Consider the following 23,664-nt stretch of genomic DNA (forward strand, 5'->3'; position numbering starts at 1 on the left):
ACTGTACAAATCTGGGCAGGAAAGCCCACGTGGTCTCACAAGACTGTGCTTGTTGGAAACTAGAACCGAGCTGACACTGAGGCCATCCTCCTGCCATCCTGTGTCCTTTCTCCTTCCTTCCCTGCTGCACGGTGTCTTGGCCTCAGGAGTCCTCCTCCTCACTGAGCTGGTGTGCCAGCCTCTGCTCCTGTAGGGTGTCCCCTACATTTCAGGGCTTACCCAGGGGCTTTCCCACATGCCCATCCAACGTCCCCCCAGCACGGGCTGGCGAAGTGTCTACCTTGCCCGGGGTCCAGATGGCACTCAGTACTGATGACCCCAACTCTCTGCCTCTCCCTGCAGCCGTTAAGCACAGCCGGCGTCCTGAGCTCCTCCTCTACCACTTACAACAGGTCAAGGAATAGGCCTTGCTATCGGACCAAAGCCCTGAACTCCGAGGTAGATGAGAGCCTCTTCGGAGCTATCAAGGTAACCCTCACCCAGCCCCTCCAGGGAGCTGCCACTTGGAGGCAGTGACCCAAACTAGCGCTGCTCAGGACAAAGCTAGCTCTGGGCAGGCCACCCCCTCCCAGGTAATTCTCACACTGAAGACAGGGAGGGGTTCTGAGGCTCGAGTGCATGAGCTCGGACGCCTAGTGGAGCCCAAGCAAACAGGGCACCTGGCTTCCTCCACCATGAAATCCTTAGGTCTTCACAGCATTTAAAAATCTGTTATAACTTTGAAGGGAGTCTCAGCTGCAGAGCGCTCAATATTCACTGTTTGCTCAGTGAGCGCCCCGTGATGGAAATGCTTGAGGGCCACTGGCCCAAGCTTGCAGATACAGACCAACACAATTTCCCCTCCATAGGAGAATAGCATCAGAGTGAAAAAACACAAAATCAGCCTTCTTTCCCAGTTGCTCAGCTAAAACAGTTACTTTGGGCTTCCCTGGTGGCACAGTGGTTATGAGTCCACCTGCCGATGCAGGGGACGCAGTTTCGTGCCCCGGTCCGGGAAGATCCCACATGCCGCGGAGCAGCTGGGCCTGTGAGCCATGGCCGCTGAGCCTGCGCATCTGGAGCCTGTGCTCCGCGACGGGAGAGGCCGCAACAGTGAGAGGCCCGCGTACCGCAAAAAAAAAAAAAAAAAAAAAATACAGTTACTTTGCTTGGGAAACAGGCAGGTGTTTGTTTGCAAATGTCATCCCACCTAAGAGGCTGATGACTAGAGAAGGAGAGCCAGAGTGTAACTTGGAATAAGCCTTGGTACACGTGATGTTCAGACGGTAAGAAGGAAGAGAGGCAAGGAGAGAAAGAGGATGAGATATGGAGAGAAGGGTGGTGAGAGATTGAGAGAGGAGAGGGACACTGCCTGTATGTTATCTATGAAAGTTATCAGAGTAAATCCTAAGAGTTCTCAACACAAGGAAAATGTTTTTCTCTATTTCTTTAATTTTGCATCTATATGAGATGATGGGTGTTCCCTAAACTTATTGTGATTTTCACTTTATGATGGATGTAAATCAAATCAGTATGCTGTACACTTATACAGTGCTGTATGTCAACTATGTCTCAAGAAAACTGGAAGAAAAGAAAAAAGAAGCAGAGAAAAACAAAAAAGACAAAAGATACCAGTGGTGGTGTGCATACTAGTGTGAATAGCTCTGGCTGCAGGCAGGCTGGGGAGACGAGAGTTGATGTCTACCCCTGCCCCTCACTATCCTCACTGTGAACAAAAAAGGACTTTCCAGAGTGTTCCAGATGGGCATCTTTATCCATTTAGAAGATGCCCACTCTGCAGCAGTTTCCTATTGACAAGGGAAAGAATCAAAGCAATGCAATTTCACTTACAGACGTGTCGTTTATTTGTTTTGAGTCCATGGGGAGTCTTCTAGTTAAAGTGAAGATAGATTTGGAAATGGCCGAGTTCTCCAAACTTAGTCCTGCTGACTTGCAAGAGCGTGCAGGCAAAGTAATGCCTATTCCTGGCCTGTCCTTTGGCCGTTTTGCTGGGTGAGAGTCCCGGAAGCCTCCCAGCCAGCAGTAGGGGGCGGAAGGGGCCTGTGGCCTGACTGAGTTGTGCCACTTGGAAGCAGAGATGGGCACCAGGTGGCAGCAGCAGTCCAGGGACGGGTGTGCAGAGCGGGATTCTCCAGACAGGAAGGCCCTCCACCGAAGCCATGCCCCTGCCTCTACTCGGGACCACAGATACTGCGGTCCTGACAAATGAAAGTCTCTCCTGTGTTCAAAACTTCCTGAAAAGTGATTTCATTTTCTTATTATGTAACTCCTTCATGGTCAGAGCATTTTCTAAAAAACCTCATATATCTAATTTGTATTCTCCTTGCTGAATTCTAACTCACTGACTTCCTCACCCCATTAGATTTAAGGGCAGGTCTCCACCGGGGCCATTTAGCTATTTCTAACTTCCTCCATATGGCTTTTTTGGGGGATGAAAGTAAATGAATCATTAGAAAGGATTAAAAAGAACAAATATCATAGATTGGATGAGTCTGTAACAAATTGTATGCTTCAAACCCACGGTGTGGTCAGGAGAGCTAATTCTTTTTTCTTTCGTAAACCACGGAGGGAGGAGAACCTAGAGAACCCAAATTTTCATTCCTGATGGTTTTAGGTTAGGAATGGACGTTCGCTAGCAACCCTCCCCCCCGCGCCCCCATCCCTCTGGGAGTATCTGTACAAGGTATAAGAAGCCTTGCTCTCAGAAGAGTTGGTCGGTACAGAGCACATCTGGCCATGTTCAAGGGCAGAGTACCCTGCTGCTCTCTCAGTGCCCTGGCTACTCTTGGTGGTCCTGCAGTCTGGGCCCCAGCCAGCCTCCCCTGCCACTGGATGGGGTAGAAACCCCAGGAGAGGGGAAGGCTGCACTTGAAGTTAGGGCTGACCAGCAGGAAGTGTGGTGACCAGCTTTTAAGCTGTCCTTCCTGACATCACAGCCTCTGACCCAGAGCGACAGCCCCATCGTGCTGCTCCAAGATAAGCATGTCATTCGGAAAACTCTCACTGCCCTGGGCTTGGACCACAAGCCAGAGACCGTCCAGCTCATCACCCGGGACATGGTCCGGGAGCTCAAGTGAGTACCTAGCACACAGAGCCTTTCCGCTGAGGACCTCTGCGTAGAGATGGGGAAACCCACCTTGTCTCATTCTGTGATTGCAGACCCCACCTCTTTCCTATTCATTTCCCCCCTTTTGTTTCTTTGTTCTCCTTTTTTCTCCATTTTGGTTTCTTTTGTTTCTCCCCACCTTGAATCTATTACTGCCATTGCCCTTAATTCCCAGCTTCTTTCTCTTTCCTTTCTTCTGGCTGCTGTGGGTCCTATGGGGCTGGTAGAGGGGAGGTGCTTAGGGGTCCTCTCTGAGCCCCCATTAGTGCACTTTCCCATTGGTAAAGGGAAATGTCCAGATGAGTCACTTCCTTTTGGCTGCATCAAGAATAGGAAGCAAAGGGAAACCGACCAGATGCCTAATTAGCCCCTTGGCTTCTTCCCAGGCTCTGAGGCCAGAAGAGGAAATTCCCAAGGGCTCTCGGGTTCCTTTGGGATTAGCTCAGCATGGCTTCCTGACTGGAGCAGCTCCCTTGCTTGGGCCCCTCCTGTGGGGTTGAGGCCCAGCTCAGCCATGTGAAATGAGCCAACACCATCACTCCGTGGTTTAACTCTTGTGCTAGTGCTTCATTCTCCAAACCGTTCTTCCTACTCCGGCTCCACTCGCTAAAAACTTGAATTCCCAGAAAATGCAGCCTGTGTCACAAGCTGGGGAGGCACGACTGGGACACAGCCCCAGGAGTACTGTCTGGTCAGCTCTGGCATCAAATGGCCAGATGTGGTAGGAGCCCTGCAGATACTCCTGGGGCCCAAGAAATGTCTCCTTCTTGGACTGGTCCAGTCCTAAAAAACAAGTTGGAGGTGAAGTTGCTGGTGACTTATCAGGGCTGCTGAGAGCAGCATGAGATGCTGTCTCAGATTTAGATCATTTTTTGTTATTCCAGATCCCAGATGTTTGGGGCCACGCCACCCAGTGAACCACAAGATCTTGGCTAAGCCTCAGGTCCACTCGCTCATTCGTCCACATCCTGGACACCTCCCCTGCACCAGTTTTATTGGAGGAAGCTTAACTTCCTGCCTCCTAACCAAGTACCTGTTAAATCGCCTCACCCAGAAACACCTTTATCCCCCACCCCCTCTGCTCCATCTTTAACGTGTGTCATTTGTTTGTAATCATTACAATTATCTATTGGGTTGTTGAATGTGTTGGGCGGCTAGAAAGGTCTATAGACATGTCTCTGACTATTGTTGATCAGAGAGTTTAATTAATATTTAGGGTTCAAAGCTCCTCTCTGGGCTGGATGCACAGGGATGTTTTTGTTTCTCACTGGCATCCACTTCATCCTTGTCTGGCATCCCCTTGCTCTTTTCATGTCATCCTTGAGGAATCATCTATTTTAAAAGTTCAATTCAACAACTTTATTATGAGTCCTCACTCTGTGCCCAGCACTGTGCCAGACACTGGGCTGCCTGTGGGGTTAAGACAGAGTCCGTATCCTGGAGGAGCCTGTGATCCAGCAAGGGAAACAGAAGTTGCCCACAACACTGGCAGGTAGAGCAGAGGGAAGGAGGTGGTGTATGTATGTATACATGGGGGAGGGTCATACACGGCGGCGCAGAGAAGGTAGCATATGAACTGGATCTTTTAGAAAAAGTCCTTAAACTGTCCCTTCTTTAGCCCGTGACGCTACTCCACCCTTGCCTGGGACCACTTTTCCCCAGTGGACCCGTTGCACAGTTGGCTGTCTCTCCTACCCTTGCCCGAGTCCCTGCAGGCGGGTGGGCAGTGATGAGGGGTGGGGAAGAGAGCGGAGCAGCCTGCAGTGTGGTGCTGAGAGCTTGCCCTCCCCTCGCCTCCCTAATTTTGTTCAATCCTTGTGTCAGCATCCCCACCAAGGACCCCTTCGGGGAGTCCCTTATCATGAGCCCTGAGGAGTTTGAGCGGATCAAATGGGCATCCCACGTCCTGACTAGAGAAGAACTCAAGGCCAGGGAGCAGGCCTTCAAGAAGGAGAAGGAAGCCATTGTGGTAGCTACCCCCGTCCCCCATCTATGCAGAGGGGGGTTGAAGAGAAGGGCTGGGGAGAGGCTGGCTTCCCACGAGACTGGGAGCTCTAGTTAGGGGACCATGAAATGGGACGTGAACGTGCTAAAGAGGACATGTTGTAGAATTAAGAGTGGGCGTGGGAGGAACCGCAGGGCAGCGGGAAGGGCGAGGAGGCCAGGCTGAGAAACCCCTGGGCTCTGACAGTGCTGTGGGGTGAGGCGAAACTCATCTGGGGTCAACCGTGGCAGCCAGGCTAGTGCCCAGGGCACAGAGCACAGGCAGCAACCCCCCACTAATCCCGACGTGGCTCCCACAGGATGCAGTGACCACACGCAAGAAAATCATGAAACAGAAGGAAATGCTTAGGAGGAACAACAAGAAGCTCAACAATCTGGAGGAGGTGGACAAGGACAGGGCCCAGAACCTCCTTCAGAGAGCCAGGCAGCTGCAGATGGAGCAGGTGGAGGAGCTGAAGGACATGAGCAAGGTGAGCTCTCCATTCTCCCTACCCCCTCTTATCTCTCTTTCTCTCTCTTTTTTTGTTTTTTTAAATTTAATTTAATTTATTTATTTTTGGCTGCGTTGGGTCTTTGTTGCTGTGTGCGGGCTTTTCTCTAGTTGTGGTGCGTGGGCTTCTCATTGCGGTGTCTCCTCTTGTTGCAGAGCATGGGCTCTAGGCGCCCAGGCTTCAGCAGTTGTGGCTCACGGGCTCTGGAGTGCAGGCTCAGTAGCTGTGGTGCACGGGCTTAGTTGCTCCGCGGTATGTGGGATCTTCCCGGACCAGGGCTCGAACCTGTGTCCCCTGCATTGGCAGGCAGATTCTTAACCACTGCACCACCAGGGAAGCCCCTCTCTCTCTCTCTCTCTTTTTTTTTTTTCCTTTGGCCGTGCCACACAGCTTGCGAGATCTTATTTCCCTGACCAGGGATCAAATCCATGCCCCCTGCAGTGCAAGCACAGAGTCTTAACCACTGGACTGCCAGGGAAGTCCTCCCTTCTCTTGTCTCTTATCCACACACCTGACAGCATGGGCTCCAGCTGGAGACAGGGTGCAGGGGTGAAAGGTCAGGGTCTGGCCTTGGCAGGGGAACGGGGTGGAGAGCTGCACTTGCCACGTGCCTGCTGTGTGACCTTTGGCAAGTCACTTTCCCTCCCTGAGCCTCACTTTCTTCATTTGTAAAATGAGGGTGGTGAAACTACTTAGCAGAATTATCGGCAGGATTAAATATGCTAATATATGGGAGAGGCTTTGCGAACTGTGGGTTGATAAATGCATGTGAGGATGTTACTTGTATCTTATCCTGCTAGTTCAGTTCTGGCCACATATGGTGGTCCCAGGCAGTTGGGTTCTTTTTGTCATTTTCAAAGCACTTGCCTTAGCTGAGAGCATAAAGAAGACTAGAGGCTCATTTGGAATTCTATTGTGTAACTCAATTGCATGTGGTTCACTTCCTGGCCAAATGAAAAATGCTGACTCCCCAACCCCTTCATCTACAGTTTCTTTCTGTCTCTCAGGTAAATCTTCTCTACTTCCTTTTATTTTCCAAAGCTTTTACTCCATAGTTCTTATTGATGGCTCACGGTTTTTCATTCCCTTATGTGTCATGTTGGGCTCTTCTAGTTTAAAAATCTAGTGGCTTGGCCTCTGCAAGAATGTTTGTTTCCCCAAAGTGTAGAACAGCGGGTCTTCACTTGGGGTTCATGGGTCTCTAAGGGGGACCATGAACTTCTGAAGTTTTATGGAAATTTTGTGTGTACAGATGCAAATGAATTTTATGGAGGAGAAAGCCCATGGCTTTCATCATATTCCCAAAGCGTGATCCATGACCCCTCAAACACTAAGATCCAATACGCTGAAAGACGCTATTGCTTTTTTTTTTTTGTGATACGCGGGCCTCTCACTGTCGTGGCCTCTCCCGTTGCAGAGCACAGGCTCCGGACACGCAGGCTCAGCGGCCATGGCTCACGGGCCCAGCCACTTCGCGGCATGTGGGATCTTCCCGGACCGGGGCACGAACCCGTGTCCCCTGCATCGGCAGGCAGACTCTCAACCACTGCGCCACCAGGGAAGCCCCAACGCTATTGCTTTTCTGGGCTTGTGTGCACACTCAATAGGATTCTGCTCCCATTTCTCCCCGCTCCAACTTCCACATCCCTGTGATGCAATCCGCCCCCCCCATCCTTACTCCCAGGCCTAGTACCACAACTTTATTTCCACTCCCCAGATCATCCTCAATGCTAAGTGCCGTGCCATCCGGGATGCCCAAATTCTGGAGAAGCAGCTGATCCAAAAAGAACTGGATGCAGAGGAGAAGCGGTTGGATCAGATGATGGAGGTGGAGCGGCAGAAATCCATTCAGAGGCAGGAGGAGCTGCACAGAAAGAGGCGGGAAGAGAGAATCCGGTAAAGAGATGGCTTTGGCACCTCCCTCTCTAAGTCATTTCCATGTGTCTTTAGGTCCATATAGCCTTGCAAAGGGGGAAGACGCGAGAAATCGTCATTATCCTCCTCTGTTATTATCTCAAAACTTTTATGGAGTGATTCAGAGAACCACAGAACTTCTTAAAGCTTATTTCCAAGATCACAACAGGTGCTTCATAATCTGGCCCCAATTCAGCCTCATTTTGCACCATTTCCTGCCATCCATTCTATGAGGCTTTCCTTCATTTCCCCCAACATGCCAGGTCTTGACAAAAGCTCATGACTTTTGTTGTTCCCTCTCTTTTGAATACCCTTCTCTTTCCTTTCCCCCCGAAAAACTTGCTCTCTTCCTTTAGTATGTAACTTTGCTGTCTCCTCCTCTGAGAAACCTCCCTCACTTCACCTGGCAGGCTTTAGGGCCCCCTTCTCTGGGTCCCGCCACACCCTGTTTATACTCTGGCACACCCCTCCTTGCACTGTGGCTCCCTGACCCTCACCAGGCTATTTGCTCACTGAGGGAAGGGTCCCTGTCTTATTCATTTCTGTAGCTTCTGGGCCTACCAGAGTGCTTGGACTGTAGTAGGTGCTTAATACATGTTAGAATGAGTACATTCAGTCCCCTTCATTTTGCAGGAAAGGACAAGTCCCAACGCTGGTAAACTAGAATCATAGTATCCTGGATTTAGAACGCCAACCATATAATTCAAGAATTACCTCTATAAATAGTCCTTGTAAAAAAAATAGTCATTGCACCACACTGAGTAGCAGTTCTTTCTCCCCATCTGTATTCTGTTCTCATGTACCATTCATCTTTGTACTTCTAGTAGGTACCTGGTTCACTATAGCAGGCTCCCAATAAAAGTTTATTTCATGGCCAAGTGGCTCTTCATTGTTTGCATAAACAGTTTCAATGAAAGGAAAATCCCTGCCTTATCAGCAGCTCTAATGATTTGACCTGGTCCTTATATTGAGTCTAAACCTGCTTCCATGTAACTCTTTTACTCATTGCTCTAGTGTATTTCATCTAGAGTCATGAAGCCATTCAAGATCTCTATCTGAATGTCAATCTCATACTCCTTCCTGGAGATTCTTATCCTAATCTGTGTCTTCTCCCACTCTCCCAGCCTTTAGTCATATAGCATGGGGCCTGGATGCTTCCAAATTTACTGACATCCCAATAACACATAGGGAGTCCCTGGCAACACTGATTGTAGAATCTGGTTTCTCTGCTTTCCTTTGTTGAGCCAGGGCACTGCTGAGTGGAGAGACTTCCTCAGACTCAGCCCTGTCCACCCGCAGCTGACGGTCTTAAAATATACGATTGGGTATAAGAAGGACACTTAGCAAACTAGGCATGGGAGATGGAGTGGGAAGACGAGATACACTGGGTGATAGCAGATGCACCAGAGACAGGAGAAGTCATGGGCTTTTTTTTTTTTGCGGTACGCGGGCCTCTCACTGTTGTGGCCTCTCCTGTTGCAGAGCACAGGCTCAGCTGCCATGGCTCATGGGCCCAGCCACTCCACGGCACGTGGGATCCTCCTGGACTGGGGCACGCACCCGTGTCCCCTGCATCGGCAGGCGGACTCTCAACCACTGCGCCACCAGGGAAGCCCAGTCATGGGCTTTTTAACTCTGGGAAGCTCTGTGAATCCAGCTTGAGAAGGTCACTCCCTCTGATTACTCTGGGAAGGCTTGGGAGGTGGTAGGATTTCAGAAGCTCTTACACACTGAAAGGGAGAAGGTGTATTACAATGTGGATGCCTCTTGGGCAAACAAATGAAGTGAGGGAATATCAAGAAGGGTGAGGGGCTTCCCTGGTGGTGCAATGGTTAAGAATCCTCCTGACAATGCAGGGGACACGGGTTTGAGCCCTGGTCCGGGAAGATCCCACATGCCGTGGAGCAACTAAGCCCACGAGCCACAACTACTGAGCCCGTGAGCCACAACTACTGAAGCCCGCGTGCCTAGAGCCCGTGCTCTGCAACAAGAGAAAAGTACAATCTATGAAAGAAAAAAAATCAATAAAGTGGACTGCATGAAATCAAAAAAAAAAAAAAAAAGAAAGAAAAAGAAGGGTGAGCCCCAGAACCAGGAGTTCAGAAGGGAGAGGACCAACCTGCCAGGACCCTCTGGGGAAGGACTTTGGTCTGGGTTCATGAAGCATAGCCATGTTTAGGGGGCACTTGTCACATTGTTCCTATGATGCCTCCCGTCTTGGGGGTTATTTGGGTGGAGGTGAGAACAGAGAGACACAGACCCTTGGTTTCTAAGACACCGTGGCACTGTTTCTTCCCAGAGGAAGAAGGCACATTGTGGAACAGATGGAAAAGAAGCAGGAGGAGCGATCGCTGCTTGCCGAGCAGCAGGAAAAGGATAAGGAGCAGATGCGCGCATATATGGAGCAGCTCCAAGAGGAGGATCTAAGGGTAACAGGGCTGCCCAGATAATGCCAACTTCCACCGGCAACAGCAAAAAAGCCCTCCAACACTGTGGGGTTTGAGCGTGTGGGCTGATGTTCCGTCAGGCACATGCTCATTTCACATCATTGTCACCATCAACTTTTTATTGCCATATGAAACTTGTTTGGCTGTGGAGTCATGCTGAGGGAGGAGCAGTGATTTGGATACCGTCCCTGCCTTACTGGGACTTGGGGTCCAGAACTGACATATCTGTGTGAATGGACACATGAAGGAAAGATATGGCTACATGCTTTGCACAAATAAACATAGGGATGTTTTATTGTCTTCCCTCAATTATCTAGGGATATCATAGACTTTGTAGGTGAGCAGTAGCAGTGTCTTAGGTCTAGACTCCCTGCTGTTGCCTCATCCAAAGTACATTGCATCCCAGTGTCATTAATTGTGTTGAGGAGTCACACCCTTTTTTCCTGTTAGCGTAAATATAATTAGTAAGCATATCCATTGCAAAAGAAATGATGACACACCTGTTCAGACCAGGTAGACTTGAACAAATCTTCTTCTATTGACCTTAGCTGATCTGCTGCAATATACAAACGTCCCTGGCACTGTGAGGTACATGGCATGCATTTGGGGCATTTATTCTTTTTTCCCCTCAATTTTTCACTTTTAAAAAATTTTATACACACAGACAAGTTGAAAGAACTGTATCACACCCATCAATGCTTCACCTAGATTCAGTGCTTGTTAATCTGCCTGAGTTGCTTGTCTCTTTTAGATGTATATACATATTTTGATATTGTTAAACTATTTGAAAGTAAGTTGCCAACATCTTGACAATTTGCTGCTGAATGCTTCAGCCTGTATCTCTGAAGAAGGACATTTGCTTACAAGTCAACAACACTATTATCAACAAAATTAGAATCCAATGATTCTATAATATCGTTTAATATTTACTCTACACTCAAATTTTCTCAGTTGTTACAAAAATATATTTTCAGTTATTTTCTTTCATTCAAACCAGGATTCAGTCAAGGTTCACACACTGCATTCACTAAGTCTTTTTAGTCTATTTTGATCTAGAAGAGTTCCCTCACTCATTCATTCATTCATTCATTCATTTTTATAGCACTGATATTTTGAAGCATCCAGGACATTTGACTTGAAGAATGTCCCACATTCTAATTTGTCTGATTATTTCCTCATGGTGCCATTTAACTTGTGGAACACATATTCTTTTATTGTTCTCCTCCTTCCCCATGTTTATGGGTGATTGAGTTGTCATCTCCCAGTGAATCTGATGGTGAGGAGTGACAGGGGGCCCTGAAGGATCTCATGGGGGGCCTTATAATTATGAGGGCTTCTTGAGCACTTGCAGTATGAGGATCTGTGTGAGGGGTGGGAGGCTGATCACCAGATGGTCAGGGAAGATGAGGGGCAGGCAGCCTTGTGAACTGCTTGAGAAGGGGAGCAACAGGGCTATGAAGACAGACAAGACCTGGCCAAGCTCCTGGCTCAGGAGAGAGAGGGAAAGGGACAGGAAGGACAGTTCTGGGGTAGATATGCAGGAGACTGGAAAATCCACCTTGATTGTGGGGAATGGACATTGGTAGGTTCATTGAGAAAGTTCCAGGTGTCACTGAGTCAACGCAATTACTCCAGTGTTACATCATTGTCCTTTTCCTGTCCTCCTAGGCACTCCCTAAGTCTCCAGGCAGTATCATTGGGCAGAGATAGAAACCTCTGCCTCCCCAGCCTAGAACTGGGTCTTCTCACGGTGATGCAAGGGCAGCTTTCCCCACCTTGCTAGCAAGATGGAGAGAATGAAGGGAGTTTATCTGGGGTTGCTTTATGATGGCTTCAAAGATGAGAAACAGGGGAAGTCCTGGTTTCTTGGAAATGAAATGAACCCACAAAAACAACAAACCAAAAAGTAAATAAATAGGCAAAGAAGTAAGTAAATGTATGATTATATGTATGTCATAGATCAGAAGTCAGCAGCTTTTCTAGCTTTGAGGGTCAGTGGGATTAAATACTGCCTGGGGTACCAATGGCATGCGCAAAACTGATGGGAAGAAGGTAGGAAGGAAAGGAAGAAAGGGAAAAGGGGAAAGAAGAGTGTGGGAGTTGGAGTGTGAAGAGGGGAACTGTGGCGTGAGCAAGGAGGCAGGTGCCCGGAGAGTGAGAGGATGCTGGCGGCCCTGACTCAGGCACCATGTGGACCTGGGGGGAGGCACACAGCACTGTGCTGGTCTGGTTCAGGAGGCTTCCTGGAGGAAAGAGCCCTGCACTGGGCAGTGAGCCAAGCTGGGGGAGGGTCAGCAGTGTTGCCTGGGATGCGTCAGGGCAGAAGCTGGGCTGAGGAGGAGCTGGGAGGCCAGGTAGGGGTTAGTCTTTGAAGAAATGGAAGGAGCTGGGAGCAGTGTGGGAGGTGGGGTGAGTTGATGGGTAGGGGAGTTTGAAGCAAGGAGTCCAAGTTTGAGACGATAGGGAGGCCACTGCCCAAGGTCCCGGTGCCCCTCCACATTGGGACCTGAGGATGTGCTCAGAAGTGGTCTGATCACTGGGAGCTTTCAAAGGCTCAGGCTCATTCCTTAGAAGGGATCTTGCCACTCAGGGTGGTTGGGATTCTGATGTCCATCACTCATTGTTTTTCTCTCTGAGGTTTTTTTCTCTTTTTCACTTGCCACTCACCTCGGCCCCCTCTTCCCTGCCTCATTAGTGAGTATTTGCTGTTTCCCTCTCAGTATTGGGAAAGAGAATAAGTGTTACACATGGTCCCTGTCCTCTGGCTGGGACAGAATGAACACACAGGAAGCGAATGGGATCCTCACGGCAGCATATGATCAAGTCCGAGGAGGTGTGGCACCATGTTAAGTCTCAAAGCAAATTCAGAAATGCAGAGAGAATGAAAACTTGGGGCAATCAAGTAAGAGCTCCAGAGAAGATTGGAACTTTAGTTTAGACAGACCAGGTTCCAAAATTCTGGCTGTGGAGTTCATTAGCTGTATGGCCCTGGGCAAGTCGCTTAAACTCTGAGCCTCAGTTTTTCCACCTGTACAAGAAAGATAACAAGGACTACCTTTCAGGGTTTTTGGGGGTATATTTAGGTGCTAGAGGTAGGTTATATAAAGTGTCTTATGAATAAAAAGTACTCAATTAGTGCAATACTCTATTTTATCTATTTTCATCATCACTATTGAACAGAGACCAAAGGTTTGGGTTTGAATAGGGGAAGGAAATTGAAGGCAGGAGGAAAGCATAATGAACAAAGGATAGGATTTTGCCTGACATGGGGGAGACACTGAGTAGAATTTTAGGAGCCTCCACTTCCTGAGAGTTCAGAGAGATCAACAGTGTCAGGGGCTGCCGCAAAGTCAAGGTGGATGAAGACTGCAAAGGGTCATTTGGCTAGAAGAGGTCATTGATGACCCTTGAAAAAACAGCTTTAATCAAGGGCAGTAACTGGAGCTAGACTTCAGAGTGTGCATCTCTCTCCCTGCCTCCATCTGTGTCTCTCTGTCCTAATAGGCCAGTATCTTTTGATCTTTCCCCTTCTACTCTGAGGCTCTCTCCCTTCGGTGGCAGGACTTGGAACGAAGACACCAGCAAAAGCTGAAGATGCAGGCTGAGATCAAACGCATCAATGACGAAAACCAGAGGCAGAAAGCAGAGCTGCTTGCTCAGGAGAAGCTGGCAGACCAGATGGTGATGGAATTTACCAAGAAGAAGATGGTAGGGATCTGCACTGATGCCTGGGACTTCTGAGCAGGAATGGAGTGTCTGTCTCAGGGAGATGCAGGCATGAGAACTAAGCTAACTCAACAGAAGATAGTTATGTCATCATCCTAAAATTCATGTCCTTAGTTCAAGGGCCTGGCTTCTTTTTCTCTTCAACTTGGCCAGTCCCCTTGTTCATTACCAGAGAGTAGCCTGGAAAGGACACCCCAATTAGGGTGTTATTGTCCTTGTTAACACCTTTGATTAGAAGTTGGGGTGAGGGTCAGGTGCAGGCAGGGAAGAAAATTAAAACTATTGGTGAAAGTAAAGTTTTCGTGGATTCCTCATGACCTGGATAATTATATCTTCAGTAATCAATCATGAGTCAGCTGCCCCATAAATTTCTCGTGAAAATTCCTATATTGGGTATCCATCCTATAGTGGAGGCTAGGCTCAGAAAATAGAGCCTTCAACCACCACCCCCTGTAGTACTTGTAAGAACAAATGCACCATGGAACAGGGAGCAATACCCTCGAACAGTTATAGGGAGATGCAGCTCATGAATGTGTGGACTCATTCTGGGACAAGAATGAGTAATGGCATGATTGGGGTCTGTGAGGAATGGAGGACAAAAGGAAGCTTTTAGACATGGTTTGGATGGAGTGAACATGGATTTCTATAAGAAGAGAAGGAAAGACTTGAGGTGGCAGGAAAATTATTCAACTCCTCATGCGTGAGTCCTGCCTTCCCTGCTAGCTTTGAGGTTCCATGACAATTCCATACTTCTCTATGGTAGGGTTTCTTAATTATGGGCAGGGGGAGGGTGTGGGTGCAATTGGAAAAGGCATATTTGATATACCTCTATACTCCAAATGCAAACGATAGAAAATGAAGCTCAGCAAAGCTCATTTATTGGCTTTGGCTTCCTTACTGGATGCCAGAGATATGCAGGCAACAGAGTGAGAACGCAAGACTGGGGACATGGGGGTTCCAGCATACTAATGATCACACAACTACCATTAATCAAGCACTTAGTCTGTACACAGGCTCTGTGCTAAGGGCTTTGTGTGTGGTCTTATCTAGTCATTACAACAACCTTGTGAACCTAGTCATTGACTGATTGAAAAGATCCTGAATGCTTCCGTGTGTGTCCACTATCAGACAGGCTGAATGTACCTAGAGTAATGTTATGTACAACATATGGAACTCAGCAACTGTTTCCCTGAATGGGCGAAGGTGGTGATAATAAGCCAATCACGTGTTGGAATTGGTGAACAGTTTCACTGGCTGCAGCAGAGAGTCTCTGGTGATTGTGATGGGAAATGAGGTAGTGAGATGATGGAGAGCTGAGAGCAGTTGTTGGGAATGCCTTGGACCTTGAGCAGAGCTGGAAGTGTGGAATGATGAGGAATTGCCATTGATTTCTGAGCAGGAGAGGAATATGTCTTGTCTTCATACATGAAAATGTCATTGGCAGGAGGAGCTGGGAAAGGCAGGAAACTGGCAAAGGGATCGGGCACTTGGGCATGCCCACAGCCCACCAGAAGTATCCAAGTATATCACAAGCCCTTCCCTGACCTCACAGTGGTCTCTGCTCTTACAGCCGGGGCTGCCGCTTTAGAGCTAAAGGCAGAGATTGGTGGTGGAAGCCTCCAGAGTTCCCTGCCCTGCCATCTAGGGCAATGTGGAGCAGAGAAACCAGCTTGACACACAGCCAGCTGTGCACAGCTCACAAGCTGACAACTCATTGGGTGCACAGAAGTCTGGAAAGGTGGAATGAGGTTAAGGAACATTCTTTGAGGGATGATCACATTTCCACCCAACCTAAGCCATTATTAGTCTTATGACTACCCAAGAATTGTAGTTGGGAAGCTGTGTATGGAAAGCTTTTAGGGATATGTCTGCTCATTCAGAGAAGTGGCAAAGGGAGCTAATTTTGGTAGTTCATTCCTTAGATATCTTCTAACCACTGGGAGGCCGCACATCGCACGGTTGGCCATTTGCCCAAAAGGACTAATGAGATAACTTTCACCTCCTGTACTTTACATGACAGGCAGGAAGCCACAGTTGTTATCTCTAGAAACTTGGCCCAGCAGCCTTGCAACTTGGAAATTGTGAAGTAGCAGACAGAGCATGAAGGCTGGGCTCACCTGCATTTGAATCTGTTTGGTAGTTTACTAGCTGTGCCATCTTGGACAGGACCCTTGAATTCTATGAACATCAGTTTCTTTATAATATCAATCTAATGAGATGTTGTGAGGACCATCTGGGATATTACAGGAGAAGGCTTTTTTTTTTTTTTTTTTTTTTTTTTGCGGTACGCAGGCCTCTCACTGTTGTGGCCTCTCCCGTTGCGGACCACAGGCTCCGGATGCACAGGCTCAGCAGCCATGGCTCACGGGCCCAGCCGCTCCGCGGCATGTGGGATCCTCCCGGACCGGGGCATGAACCCGTGTCCCCTGCATCGGCAGGCAGACTCTCAGCCACTGCGCCACCAGGGAAGCTCAGGAGAAGGCATTTTGTAAGCAACGAAGCATCTTACAAATGCCAATTAGTTTCATGTCAATGCATTGCTAGTCATTTTGCCCTACCTTAAAAGGAGTCAGGAAGGGGTAGGGGGAATATTGAATAGACAAGGGGCTCAGTTTCTCTCTGCAAGCCTGGGGCAATGGGAGCCATGCTGTGAGGCCTTTTCTTCCTGGCAGGCTCGAGAAGCAGAATTTGAGGCTGAGCAGGAGAGAATCCGGAGGGAGAAAGAGAAGGAGATCGCCCGCCTGAGGGCAATGCAGGAGAAGGCCCAGGATTACCAGGCAGAGCAGGTACCTATTCAGTCTCAGCTTCTCTCGGCCTCTCCCATCCCCTTAACTATTCCTTTGACAGCCTGTAGAATGGTCTCAAGGCTGAGGGTATAGAAGAGAGGATGCAAGTTATCTTCAGTAGCTGGAGGGCGGAGGGATGGGCCTGCTTCCAAGCCTATGGCGGCAAGGATCGAGAAGTGTATTACGTGCTTAAGGTCCAAGAGAAAGATTTTGGCTGCCACATAAAGAACTTTCAACCTTAACTAACCATTGAAATGTGTCACCAGAGGAAACTGTGCCATCTCCATCAGTAGCAGTTATTAAAATTAGAAGCAATCGCAGGACAGCCGGGAGGTGTTTCAGGTATAGGGAAAGCACTGGGATGAGCTGGGGGTGGGGGGAGGACAAGATGACCCCTCAGGGTATCTTCTGACCTGAAAGTTCTATGACAGGATTCCCTTTATTCTTTCCTAGCATAACCCTGCTGCTAGAGAAATTCGGGGGGCTTCTCAAAGTAAGCTGGGGCAGAGTCCGAAGTAGGTGTCTTCCTAAAGGGACCTGAGGGTATTTCGCATCCTCACTGGTCTCCCCACCCTCTCCTTTCCCAGGATGCCTTGCGGGCCAAACGCAACCAGGAGGTTGCCGACAGAGAGTGGCGCAGAAAGGAAAAGGAAAACGCACAGAAGAAGATGGAAACTGAGGCCAAACTGCGGAAAAGTCAGCTAGAACAGGTGGCTTTCAAGGAGCACGCTCTGGCCGTTCAGGTGCAACGGGACCGGGATGAGTTCGAGAGAATTCTTCGGTAGGAGGAGCTGGAAACCTCAGCTTCCCTTCCTGGTACTGTGGCAGGGATGGTCCGTACTGGGTGGAAAGGCAGTTTCTGGCATGTCCATGGACAGATGTGCATCCACCTTGACTAGGTTTGTGGGGTCATTCTAACTAGATGGATAATTGAAATATTTCAAAGACACTTGAGCCAAGAATTTTATTAAAGAATTGGAAAATAGCACCTGGAAGTGATTAAGGAATTGGGGATTATAGGGATTATTTCCCCGGGAGCATTAAAAGTGTAAGTAAAGGTATAAATCTGATCCCTTCTGCCCTCCCCACCTCCATGTCCCTCGACAAGTTTGGGCTGAAACTGCAGCAGGGGAGGTTGAAGAGAGAGGGAGAGAAGAACTCACACACTCAGGGTTGCGAGTCATCAGAGCAGGGCTTTGAAGGAGGTCTTTTGACAAATATGTACTAAGCACGTAAAGTCAAGGCTCTGTGTTGGATGCTATGGGAGATATAAGAGATGAATAAAACACCATTCTTGCCCATTTATCTAAGAAGGATGTTAGAGACTCATATTTGGATGGACTTCACCTGTATTTCTCCATCTTTCTGGCCTTGTCAGCTCTTTGTCCTTTCATTTTTGTTCTCTAAGTTGGCTTAGTTATAATTCCAACACATAAGTGGAAGTCAAGTGTTCCCATCTCTCACTGTCTGTCTCCCTTCTCCTACACCAAAGCAGTGAGCAGTCTCAGTAGTTCTACTTTCTACCAGTTAGATCTGCCACCACCTGACCTGGCCCCTGGGACGTTCTACTGGCTCTTAGCGTTCTGGCCTAACTGGGAAAGACTCTCTTCTTGCTCTGATCCAGACTCTATAACACCAAAAACAATTTTAAAGGAAACAAACAAGGGAATTCCCAGGCTGTCCAGTGGTTAGGACTCGGCACTTTCACTGCCAGGCCCATTTTTGATCCCTGGTTGGGGAAATAAGATCCTGCATGCTGTGCAGTGCAGCCATTAAAAAATAATAAAAATAAAATAAAATAAAATAAACTAGGAAATAAACCAAACAAAATTTTAATTAGGGTGGAGGGCTACAAAAATTACAGAAGTTATGCTCAGATAAGTAGAGATTGAGTGATGCAGCCTATCTTTCTTTTTTTTTTTTGAATTTTATTTAAGTTATTTTTTTATACAGCAAGTTCTTATTAGTTATCCATTTTAAACATATTAGTGTATATATGTCAATCCCAATCTCCCTATTCATCACACCACCACCCCACCCCTCTGCCACTTTCCCCCCTTGGTGTCCATACGTTTGTTCTCTACATCTGTGTCTCAATTTCTGCCCTGCAAATTAGTTCATCTGTACCATTTTTCTAGGTTCCACATATATGCATTAATATACAATACTTGTTTTTCTCTTTCGGACTTACTTCACTCTGTATGACAGTCTCTAGATCTATCCATGTCTCTACAAATGACCCAAGTTCGTTCCTTTTTATGGCTGAGTAATATCCATTGTATATATGTACCACATTTTCAGTATCCATTCATCTGTCGATGGACATTTAGGTTGCTTCCATGACCTGGCTATTGGAAATAGTGCTGCAATGAACATTGGGGTGCATGTGTCTTTTTGAATTATGGTTTCCTCTGGGTATATGCCCAGTAGTGGGATTGCTAGGTCATATGGTAATTCTATTTTTAGTTCTTTAAGGAACCTCCATACTGTTCTCCATAGTGGCTGTATCAATTTACATTCCCACCAACAGTGCAAGAGGGTTCACTTTTCTCCACACCCTCTCCAGCATTGGTTGTTTGTAGATTTTCTGATGATGCCCATTCTAACTGGTGTGAGGTGATACCTCATTGTAGTTTTGATTTGCATTTCTCTAATAATTAGTGATGTTGAGCAGCTTTTCACGTGCCTCTTGGCCATCTGTATGTCTTCTTTAGAGAAATGTCTGTTTACGTCTTCTGCCCAGTTTTGGATTGGGTTTTTTTTTTTTTTTAATATTGAGCTGCATGAGCTGTTTATATATTTTGGAGACTAATCCTTTGTCCGTTGATTTGTTTGCAAATATTTTCTCCCATTCTGAGGGCTGTCTTTTCACCTTGTTTGTAGTTTCCTTTGCTGTGCAAAAACTTTTAAGTTTCATTAGGTCCCATTTGTTTATTTTTTTTTATTTCCATTGCTCTAGGAGGTGGATCAAAAAAGATCTTGCTGTGATTTATGTCAAAGAGGGTTCTTCCTATGTTTTCCGCTAAGAGTTTTATAGTGTCCAGTCTTACATTTAGGTCTCTAATCCATTTTGAGTTTATTTTTGTGTATAGTGTTAAGGAGTGTTCTAATTTCATTCTTTTCCATGTAGCTGTCCAGTTTTCCCAGCACCAATTATTGAAGAGACTGTCTTTTCTCCATTGTATATCCTTGCCTCCTTTGTCATAGATTAGTTGACCATAGGTGCACAGGTTTATCTCTGGGCTTTCTATCCTGTTCCATTGATCTATATTTCTGTTTTTGTGCCAGTACCATATTGTCTTGATTACTGTAGCTTTGTAGTATAATCTGAAGTCAGGGAGTCTGATTCCTCCAACTGTGTTTTTTCCCCTCAAGACCACTTTGGCTATTCGGGGTCTTTTGTGTCTCTGTATAAATTTTAAGATTTTTTATTCTAGTTCTGTAAAAAAATGCCATTGGTAATTTGATAGGGATTGCATTGAAACTGTAGATTGCTTTGGGTAGTATAGTCATTTTCACAATATTGATTCTTCCAATACAAGAACATGGTATATCTCTCCATCTGTCTGTAACATCTTTAATTTCTTTCATCAGTGTCTTATAATTTTCTGCATACAGGTCTTTTGTCTCCTTAGGTAGGTTTATTCCTAGATATTTTATTCTTTTTGTTGCAGTGGTAAATGGGAATGTTTCCTTAATTTCTCTTTCAGATTTTTCATCATTAGTGTATAGGAATGCAAGAGATTTCTGTGCATTAATTTTGTATCTTGCAACTTCACCAAATTCATTCATTAGCTCTAGAAGTTTTCTAGTGGCATCTTTAGGATTCTCTATGTATAGTATCATGTCATCTGCAAACAGTGACAGTTTTACTTCTTCTTTTCCAATTTGAATTCCTTTTATTTCTTCTTCTCTGATTGCCATGGCTAGGACTTCCAAAACTATGTTGAATAATAGCGGCGAGAGTGGACATCCTTGTCTTGTTCCTGATCTTAGTGGAAATGGTTTCAGTTTTTCACCATTAAGAACGATGTTGCCAGCCCTAGCTTTAAGTTCAATTTCATCTTTTTCTAGGTTAGCATCTGGACCTAGGGTCTCCAGGGCCATGTGACCACCACGATGGGCATCTCCAAGTGCTAGGAGTGTCTCTTCCATGGCCAGCATTCCAACTTTTCCTACTTCAAGAGCATGGCCTCCTCTATGGCCTGTATATGGACTTCCTGCTTCTGGACAGAGTGATGCCTTTAACTGTCAGCCTGTTGACTAAGCAGAAATAGCTGACCTTCCCTACCCAATGGTTCTTAGAAATGCCTGGCAGCTTTCAAAGAGTACTGGTGCCCAGGAGCCAACTCCAGAGATTCTTATTTAACTGGTCTGGGGTGAGGCCCAGGCATCAGTAGTTTTGAGAGCCCCAAGATGATTGTAATGCAGCCAGCCTCCAGGATCCCTGCCCCAGCCCTGTGAAATGACCAGGCCCTTCCCCGTTTAGATTTCCAATTGCCTGCCACCCCAGGGGCTCTCTAATGACACATACAGTTTCCCCATTTCCACCCTGTTTCACATAATGTGAAGCAATAGAAAACTGCTCTCTATATAGGAAAATAATGGCAAGGCAAGGAGGATAATCTTTCTGCTTTCGTAGTTGTGTCTGAGCAGTGGGGATTTGGTGTGTAAGTACAGAGGGGCAAGGAAGTCAGCAGTTTTCTTCTGATAAACCTGAAAGGTATAGAATTTTAGGAGGTGTCTACATGGTGTAAAAGAGTTGCTGAGCACTGAGAGGACATGCCATGCATGGTGGAGCTTGGAAGATAGCTAGAGGGAAATGAGTCTGTGAAGTGGTGCTTTTGGTTGGGGTATGAGTGACCTCAGCTGAGAGGTCCTGGCCTAAGGTGATTTTACATTTAGTTTTTATTTTTGATTACATTGAGGAAGAAAGAAGGAGTTAGCTCAGGATGGCCTATGACTGCATTTCCTCTGAGATGTGAATACATTTCATTTGCGTTTTTTTTCTGGGGACATCTGGTCTACATTAGCCGTTTTCCTTCTGATGTCAGGGTTCATGAAGTTTTCTTGCGGAAGAGGCTCCTGAGAGTAGTAAGAAAAATAAGAGATAACAGGCTAAGTTCCTTCTTCTTCCAGCAACTAAGAAGAGCCAGCATTGCAGAGTTTACAACTTCTTTGAACTTCCTAAACATCCTCTTTGTTGGTTTTGTTAATATCATTATTATTGTTAGTGGAAAGGAAGGAAGAGAGAGAGAAAGAAAGCTATCTCAGAACAAGCTGGAGAGGAGTTAGGCATCATTATACGAGAGAAGAGTAGGAACAATATCTTCCAGTGGGTGACATCCTGGGTGTAGGGCCAGCTACAAAATTTTCAGGGCTCAGTGAAAAACGAGAATGTGGAGCCCTTTGTTCAACAATTAAGAATTTCAAAACAGTGACAGCAGAGCCTTAGCTCTGGGCCCAAGTGTTGGGCCCTTTTAACATGCCCATGGCATAGAGTCACATGCCATGAACCCGGGCCTGGCTGGGATCAGCCTTTGGGGCTGATCTCTGAGCTACAGAAGAGGAGGGCCTGAGTGTGGAGGGCCTTGGTCTCTGCAGCGTGTCCCCTGGAGGAGCCTACCCAGCAGCCCCAGAGACTTCCCTGGGCTGGGACAGCTCAGCTTAGCCCATTCGAACGTGTCCCTCCTCTAGGGCTCAGAGAGAGCAGATTGAAAAGCAGCAGCTAGAGGAGAAGAAAAAGGCCATGGGACGCTTACAGTATGCCAATGAGCTCCGGCGCCAGGTGCGGGAGAACCAGCAGAAGCAGGTGCAGGACCGGATCGCCACCTTCGAGGAGGGCCGGCGCCTCAAAGAGGAGGCCCAGAAGTGGCGTGAGCGCATTGAAGACATCAAGAAGAAAAAGATAGAGGAGCTGAGGTGTGCTGGAATCCCTTCCTGCCCAGCTCCTCTCCTCTTCCCCAGGGAGGTGGGCTGGGAAGTGTGGGATTAGGGGAATGAAGGGATGGTGACAGGGATGCAGGGAGGGCCTTCCTCCTGACTCCAGGCCCACATGGGCTGTGGCCCTCTGAAGGGGGCTCCTGGAGAAAGTTCCGGGATGGGGTCTTCCTGGCTCTCTGGGAACTCCTTGGCAGGATGCTGGAGCCTTGACAGGGATGTGTTTGGGGGATGGATTGGGGGACCAGGATTGGAGTACAGGTCCCTAGATTCTGTAAACACCTGCTTCTGCTGCCTCCTCTTTGGTCTCCTTCTCTATCCCTACCCATTACACCCCTTACACCCCTTACACCTGTGTTTCTCCTGCAGAGCCACCGGCCTTCCTGAGAAGTACTGCACTGAAGCTGAGCGCAAAGCTAACAACCCACCCGTCACCTCTGTGTACTGAGGGTGCCTCTCTGCCCCTCGGGATGCCTTCAGAGGGCAGCTTCCTCCCAGGCTCTCGGTGTCCATAACTGCAGCTAATCTAGACACTTCTGAGTTACAGATTAAATCTATTCTACTTCTCTAAGGAACAGTCCAGCTTTCTTGCTGTGGGGATGTGGCTGCCACGGGCACTTAACGAGGAGCAAAATAGGTTATGGGAGCCCCAGGTTGTGGGTGGTATGATGCTCAGAGGCAGAGAATGGAAGGATGCTCTCTCATGGTCAGCCCTCCTAAGCCAGATGGTCCCTTTATCCTGGTGTCTCTTGGCTTTTCTGTGACTCTCTGGGATGCTGTCATCATGTCCACTTTCAGCTCAGTCTTATCTCTGTCCTCGTTCCACACCAAGCTCAGAGGCACTTTAGGTCAAGGAGCTAGAGATGCTCTCTCAGGGTGGAGCTGGAGCAAGGGCTGGGTTGGGCGGTGCTGGGGAAGGAAGTGTCAGAGCTCTTACCAGTTGCGTGCCTGTGACTCAGATAATGAATGTGGAGAGGGTGATGTTTGAACCTGTGGCTCACACTCCTGTCTCAACCCTGTCATGCCAGAGCCCTTTCAATGCCAGGCAGTGTCACGACAGAGGCACCCACTCCATCCTCCATCGGGGCATGACCAGGGCCCAATGTCTCAACCTGCCAGGCTGGCACCCTCACCCAAACACAGCCCCCCACCCCACTCAAGTGGCCGGCTCTCCTTAGTCCACCTTTCTCCAACAAGTGAGGCTCTCCAAAGCTTTATCCCCAAAGATAAAATCTGTGTTAGCTTGCCTC

At 47.6% G+C, this 23,664-nt stretch overlaps 1 protein-coding gene across 2 annotated transcripts; it reads left to right on the forward strand.

The window, feature by feature from the left end:
* Positions 1–234: 234 nt before the first annotated feature.
* Positions 235–22,985, forward strand: CFAP45 (cilia and flagella associated protein 45). Of its 2 annotated transcripts, XM_081222080.1 has the most exons (11): positions 235–468; positions 2,937–3,073; positions 4,931–5,075; positions 5,410–5,580; positions 7,319–7,497; positions 9,815–9,944; positions 13,524–13,670; positions 16,361–16,474; positions 17,062–17,255; positions 22,172–22,396; positions 22,784–22,985. In XM_081222080.1, the coding sequence occupies exons 1-11, from the start codon at positions 313–315 to the stop codon at positions 22,860–22,862; spliced, it is 1,677 nt and encodes a 558-aa protein (XP_081078206.1). In that variant the 5' UTR covers positions 235–312; the 3' UTR covers positions 22,863–22,985. The 2 variants fall into 2 exon arrangements, with proteins under 2 accessions (XP_081078206.1, XP_081078207.1); XM_081222081.1 differs by lacking the exon at positions 16,361–16,474.
* The last annotated feature ends 679 nt before the right edge of the window (positions 22,986–23,664 follow it).

Source organism: Mesoplodon bidens, assembly GCF_964165515.1.
Source record: "Mesoplodon bidens genome assembly, chromosome: 2".
Taxonomy (NCBI): Eukaryota; Metazoa; Chordata; class Mammalia; order Artiodactyla; family Ziphiidae; genus Mesoplodon; species Mesoplodon bidens.